Here is a 6,704-nt window from a genome sequence, read left to right as displayed (position 1 = left end):
GCTTTATCATCTTTCCCTCCATATACTCAAATTCTGGAGGATAGAATTGTATTCAAACCGGATCCTGCATTCCTGCCTACAGTAGTGTCGGCATTCCATAGATCTCAGGAAATAGTTCTCCCTTCCTTTTGTCAGGACCCAAAGAATGAAGGGGGAAAAGCTTTTCATACTTTAGACGTCAGAAGGTGTGTCTGTGCTTATTTAGAGTCTACGAAGGGCTTTAGAAAAACCCTGCAACTCTTTGTGCAGTTTCAGGGTCAGAATAGGGGCTTGAAAGTTGCAAGCCGTACCTTAGCCAGATGGATCAAGAGGGTGATAGGTCTGGCATATTCACAATCAGATTGTCAGGTCCCTTCAGATTTTTCAGCTCATTCCACCAGGGCAGTAGCCTCTTCCTGGGCAGAAAAAGGGTGCGCTACCATTGATCAGATCTGTAGGGCAGCAACGTGGAGTTCCCCCTCTACGTTTTACAAGCACTATAGATTAGACCTTTCATCTGTGCAGGATATGTCTTTTGGGAGAAAGGTGCTGCAGGCTGTAGTCCCTCCCTAATAGTTATCTAGTCTCTCACAGGTGCTGTCATGGGGCGTAATGGAAATGCTTCAATTACTCTTACCGGTAATATGTTTTCCATGAGCCCATGACAGCACCTACATAATTCCCTCCCTAAAAAAATAAAATAAAAAATAGATAGTAGGTTTATATATAGATTGAAAATAATAAAAAAAAATATTAAAATATAAATTAAAATATAATATATTATATACATAAAAGATGATGTTAAGGAGAAATCTACATTTTGTGCCAAAGAAGAGATGTGCCTGGCATATATTTGGCGCAGTTTTTTTCTGGTTTGCCTTTTTTTTGTTGTGTTATTAGTTTCACTATATATAGGTGCATTGCTGGTCCCAGGAATCTTGTCAAGTACTGAGTGGCGGAAGGCAATGGACCAATTTAAGGATCTGGGAAGTTCCTGTTTCCTGTCCGGAAGGGGGAGGATCTCTCACAGGTGCTGTCATGGGCTCATGGAAAACATATTACCGGTAAGAGTAATTTAAGTATTTCTATACCAGATAAAACCTTTAACCCAGTCTTCCTTTTGTACATACACAGAACTACAATCTATCAAACACAATTCGGAAATGAAATCTATCCCAGTGTTCTCCCTCCTATATGTGCTGGTTTCTATATACTTTTCTCCCCAGCCAACAGAAATCCTGGCTGACACAAGTGAGGCTGACTCGTGGTTGGAGGTTTCCATCTCCCGACAAATTCCAGTGTCAGCTGTCAACTAAAAATAAAGCATCATGACGCGGTGGGATTCAAGGAGCAACTAAACGGTGACAGCAAGCAAAACGAGCAGAGACAACATGAAGACGCTGAGATTTATCGGGGCAGAGAACTTCATTTCCAATCAAGAATATGCTAAAAAACATATCAGGAGTGTGGCACATAATCTGTACCCTCTCTTACTGAAAGCTTGTTACTTGCATGAAAAAGAGGAATTACTCGTTATGTTGGTGGAGAACTGGCCTCAGCAAGATTTTAGCTTTGGCAAACTACTAGGCAAAACACTGGACTACCCTGAAGACATCAGCCACTGGGCATGCCAACATAGTCTGACAGCTTGTCTAAAGGGCTTGAAGAACTATGTCCTGAATGCCTCAACAACTTACTCAAAAAGACTTAAAGTTGTAGACCTGACAGCAATTCAAGACATTGAATTTCAGCCATGCCAATGTAAGAAGCCATTGGGAAGATGGGCAAGAACAGAAATGATTTCCCAGCTCTCTTTTGAGCTTTTGATGGAGATGCAAAGACTTGATTTTGATCCCTCTGTGTTTGACATGGACATTGATATCTTCTGTAACCTTTTTGTCACAGAAAGGAACTATGATCTTGTGGTCCAAGCTTTACTGATGCGATGTCACTGCCCGCTGAAGATAAGATGTGTAGATTTTAGAGCAGATAATTTAGCCTTGAGGAAACTCTTTTATATTTTAAAACTTGTTGAGCCCGATTCAATTCACAAGTTAGAAATAGTTCACAATGTCCGCTTAGAACTTTACCACCTCGAGGTACTTCTAAGCAATCTCACCTTCTCTCAACTGAGGTCGCTCACCCTACCAACAAGAACTTTCAATGTTATACATTATACACCAGAGGACAATGCTGTCCTAAGTACAATTGGAGAGAAACTAAGCAACATGGTCCATCTCACAGAGCTAAGTGTTTCATTCTCTACACTTACAGGAAAGCTGAGGAAGCTGCTCAGGTACATAGTCATTTTATATATGTCAAAATTAACAAAACTGTTCCTCTAAGCAATTAAAAGGTTTGTCTCACTTCAGTAAATGGCATTTATCATGTAGAGGAAGGTAATACAAAGCACTTACTAATGTATTGTGATTGTCCATATTGCCTCCTTTGCTGGCTTGATTCATTTTTCCATCGCATTATACATTGCTTATTTCCAAAGGTTACGACCACCCTGTAATCCAGCAGTGGTGGTCGTGCTTGCACACTATAGGAAAGAGCATCGGCATTTCTGTTCGCCGGGACCTTAGCAGTGTGCATAAGGCTACTTTCACGATTGCAGCACGGACCTCTATTGGGTCAACAGCCTGTCGGATCCGTCCTGCCGCTAGTGACCATGTGCCCCCGGACCGGCGCGGTGCAGAGGCACGGCGGGAGGCTGCCGAAATAAATGTCGGACATGTCGTAGTAATAAATGTCGGACCTGTCGTAGTTTTATTCCGGCAGCCTCACACCGGGCGCTGCCGTGCCTCCGCCTGAACTATGCCCCCATTATAGTCAATGGGGACAGAGCGGCAGTCCAGGGGCACACGGTTACTAGCGGCAGGATGGATCCGGCAGGCTGTCCGTGCCACTAGTGTGAAAGTAGCCTAAGTTAATGTTTTTTCCTAAGGTGTGTAAGCACGACCACTGCTGCTGGATTACAGGGTGGTCATAACCTCTGGAAATGAGCATTTGTATAATGCGATGAAAAAATAAATCCAGCCAGCAAAGGAGGCAGTATGGACAATCACAATACATTAGTAAGTGCCTTGTATTAACGTTGTCTACATGATAAATGAAATTTTTTGCAGTGAGACAACCCCTTTAATCTTTTTTAGATACTGAACTAAATTTGACAGTCATCGTGAAAGCCCCTGTGTAAACTCCACAGAGTTGAATCCATGTGTCATGCACTGGGCTTAGCACAGTGTACTGGTATCGCCTGGAGTGTTGCTTTCATTGTATATATGTAGAGGAAAATTCTGGTCAGTAGTGGCGCAACCAGGAAGGTCCAGGCTTAAAGATAAGTTTATAGCTTTTATTTAATTGTAGTTTCCTGTGGAAACTATTAATAAATAAAATCTATAAACTTAGCTTCAAGCCTGGACCTTCCTGGTTGCGCCACTACTGACCCGAATTTTCTTCTACATTTTCTGCCTGGCACGCAGTGCCTTGAGGGAAGAAGCTTAACTGCACTGGCTACCTCTGTCCACCGCACGATTGGGTATTACGCTCCGAGCGTAACCCATCCAGGTGAGCCTTTTTCACTTGCAGATTAAACTGTCTGTCAAAATGGTCCCACTGTTGAGCACTGCTCTCCCTCTGCTTTTCTTTCATTCTATAGCCACGCATAATGGAAATGCAGATTTTCCTCAACTGATTTGCAAATCCACAGCAATTCAGCACCGGAATCTACAGAGATATCTGCACAATTTGGTGTGGATTTTGCCCAGGAAGATTTTGGCAAGATACTCTGTATTTTTTGGTGAGCCACATGTGGCTGTACCCACAGTCCTCATGCACACCAGTGCCCTGTAGTAGTAGTATATAGTTCATTTAAATTTCTTGCTCACATTAGCGCTATTAATATACACAGTTTTGCTCTGTTATAGGACCAGAACAACATAAATAGCAGAGTTGAAAGGTGTCAGACAGACCTAACTGACTGGCTCTTTCACACTTGCGTTCTTTTCTTCCGGCATAGAGTTCCGTCGTCGGGGCTCTATGCCGGAAGAATCCTGATCAGTTTTATCCTAATGCATTCTGAATGGAGTGAAATCCGTTCAGGATGTCTTCAGTTCAGGATCGGAACGTTTTTTGGCCGGAGAAAATACCGCAGCATGCTGCGCTTTTTGCTCCGGCCAAAAATCCTGAACACTTGCCGCAAAGACGGATCCGGAATGAATGCCCATTGAAAGGCATTGATCCGGATCCGGCCTTAAGCTAAACGTTGTTTCGGCGCATTGCCGGATCCGACGTTTAGCTTTTTCTGAATGGTTACCATGGCTGCCGGGACGCTAAAGTCCTGGCAGCCATGGTAAAGTGTAGTGGGAAGCGGGGAGCAGCATACTTACCGTCTGTGCGGCTCCCGGGGTGCTCCAGAGTGACGTCAGGGCGCCCCAGGCGCATGGATGACGTGATCGCATGGCACGTCATCCATGTGCATGGGGCGCTCTGACGTCATTCTGGAGCACCCCGGGAGCCGCACGGACTGTAAGTATACCGCTCCCCACTACTACTATGGCAACCAGGACTTTAATGGCGTCCTGGCTGCCATAGTAACACTGAACGCATTTTGAAGACGGATCCGTCTTCCAATGCTTTCAGTTCACTTGCGTTTTTCCGGATCTGGCGTGTAATTCCGGCAAGTGGAGTACACGCCGGATCCGGACAACGCAAGTGTGAAAGAGCCCTTAAAGGAGTTGTGCAAGTGCAGATATTGACGTCCTATCCTTAGGATAGTTCATCAATAGCAGATTGGCGGGGGCTGATTGCCGGCACCCCCATCGACCAGCTATTTGAAGAGGCAGCGACGCTCGTGTGAGGACTGTCTCCACTTCCAAATTACATGTATGCTGTCTCCTTTGCGTCAGCGGCACAGTGTTATTAGAACTACTCGTCCCATTCACTTGAATGGGACAAGCAGTTGTAATTACACTGCGCCGCCTCTACAAGCGAGACAATGCGCAGGTAATTTTGAAGCAGAAGCAGCGCTTGCACGAACTGAAGATACGACATCAATATCTTTGCCCTGCACAACCCCTTTTAAATGTGGCTTGTATGGACTCCACTCGGGGTTCAGCATTTAACATATAAAATAGTCTGCACTTTTGGTATTGTTCATGGAATCTATGAAGAAGGCCCCTACAGAGCTTCCAACTCAGATGTGAACACAGCCTAAGTACTACATGGCAAATATTTTCTACATCACGTGTAATCCATATTACTCAGGTCAAGGATGATCCCATATCCTGGGGCTACCCTAGGGATGATGTATTATTTACCTGTGGTTTGTCTTTCAGCCCGTTGCAGACTCCACTAAAAGTTCTTGAACTAGGCAATTGTTCCCTGAACCAGGTGGACATGGCATACTTGGCCAACAGCTTGCACGCCGAACACTTGGAAGTCTTGGACCTCAGTGGCCACAATCTAACAGAACTCTTTCCATCCACGTTCTTTAAACTTCTCCAAAAAGCTTCATCAACCCTGAAGACTCTGGTTTTGGAGGAATGTGATATTGGAGATATGAATATCCATTTGATAGAAATGGGCTTGATGCATTGCCTCAAACTCAAAGATTTTAAGTTCCTCCAGAATCCTCTGACGTCCATAAGCCTTAGGCGAATATTCAGAGTTCTTGTAAATTTGCCCATGCTCAAGTATGTTGAGTTTCCAGTACCGAAGGACTGCTATCCTCCTGATGTCAGCTACCCCCTGGATGAAGTAACCCTCGTCAAATTTGATCATCAAAAATATAATATGGTGAAAGAATCTGTACAACGTATTTTGGTTCAGGCTGCTCGAAATGATATATCGGCTGTCACCCCTCTTTTTGGCAGCTATGATTCTGCTATTGAAGAGACCAGCAAAGAACTGGGTGCAGGTTTATTGACTTCATTTAGAGATGCTCTGCAGAGTTTCACAACAGCTCTACAAAAATTGTAAAAGTCTGCGTTCTAGAAAAATACACTCAGAGGACTAAAGTGTGAATGGCGGTGATGGGTTTACTATTCAACTCAATCCTTTCTTTCCAACTCTCCCTCTACTTGACTGTCGTAAAAAGACCAAATTAATAAAATGACTAAAAAAAAAAAAAAAAACAACACACAAACTCCATGATGTTCTCTCAGTGTGCATTCAACTACCGAGCAATCCATGTCCGTCAGAAAGTTCTCAAATGGTTTCTACAAATTCACAATAAAATTGCACATGACGAGCTTCACGCAGTGTGGAAGGAGGACCTTGACCATGATAAAGAGGAGCATGTGCCACCACATTACCAGAGCGATGAATACACACCATACAGCCAGAACATGAAAAACCACTGACAGGTGTAGAAATATCATTGACTACTCTGTGATAATGGCAACCATCAAGGTTTGGAATATAATAGGAACCAAGATAGCGGTTTATGAAGTTGGAATCGGGAAAAAAATTGAAATTGTATGGATCTAACCGACTTTTACAAGGACAAATTGTGATGGCTGGACACTGGACTTGTGGCGTGGTCAGATGCAACGGCCACAGGTGGTAGGGACTATGGTAGCAGCTGAGCGGGCTGTGCTATGCTGTTTCCTTAACTCCTGTTCCTATTCCCTCGACTGTTTCCCTAATTCCCACCATCCCTGGTCATGGGGGGGGGGGGGTTTCTAATGACAGGTAATACATTTATCCTGTAGATATGC

The 6,704-nt window shown here is 44.0% G+C and overlaps 1 protein-coding gene across 1 annotated transcript; it reads left to right on the top strand.

Moving 5' to 3' along the window:
• The first annotated feature begins 1,025 nt into the window (after positions 1-1,025).
• On the top strand, positions 1,026-6,156 carry LRRC14B (leucine rich repeat containing 14B). Its single transcript, XM_044272179.1, has 3 exons — positions 1,026-1,043; positions 1,206-2,275; positions 5,322-6,156. Exons 2-3 carry the CDS (start codon positions 1,371-1,373, stop codon positions 5,962-5,964), a joined length of 1,548 nt encoding a protein of 515 aa, XP_044128114.1. The 5' UTR covers positions 1,026-1,043; positions 1,206-1,370; the 3' UTR covers positions 5,965-6,156.
• The last annotated feature ends 548 nt before the right edge of the window (positions 6,157-6,704 follow it).

The sequence above is a fragment of the Bufo gargarizans genome, chromosome 11 (assembly GCF_014858855.1).
Source record: "Bufo gargarizans isolate SCDJY-AF-19 chromosome 11, ASM1485885v1, whole genome shotgun sequence".
NCBI classification, from domain to species: Eukaryota; Metazoa; Chordata; class Amphibia; order Anura; family Bufonidae; genus Bufo; species Bufo gargarizans.
Note: the sequence above shows the minus strand (reverse complement) of the source record. Positions and strands in the feature narration are given on the sequence as shown.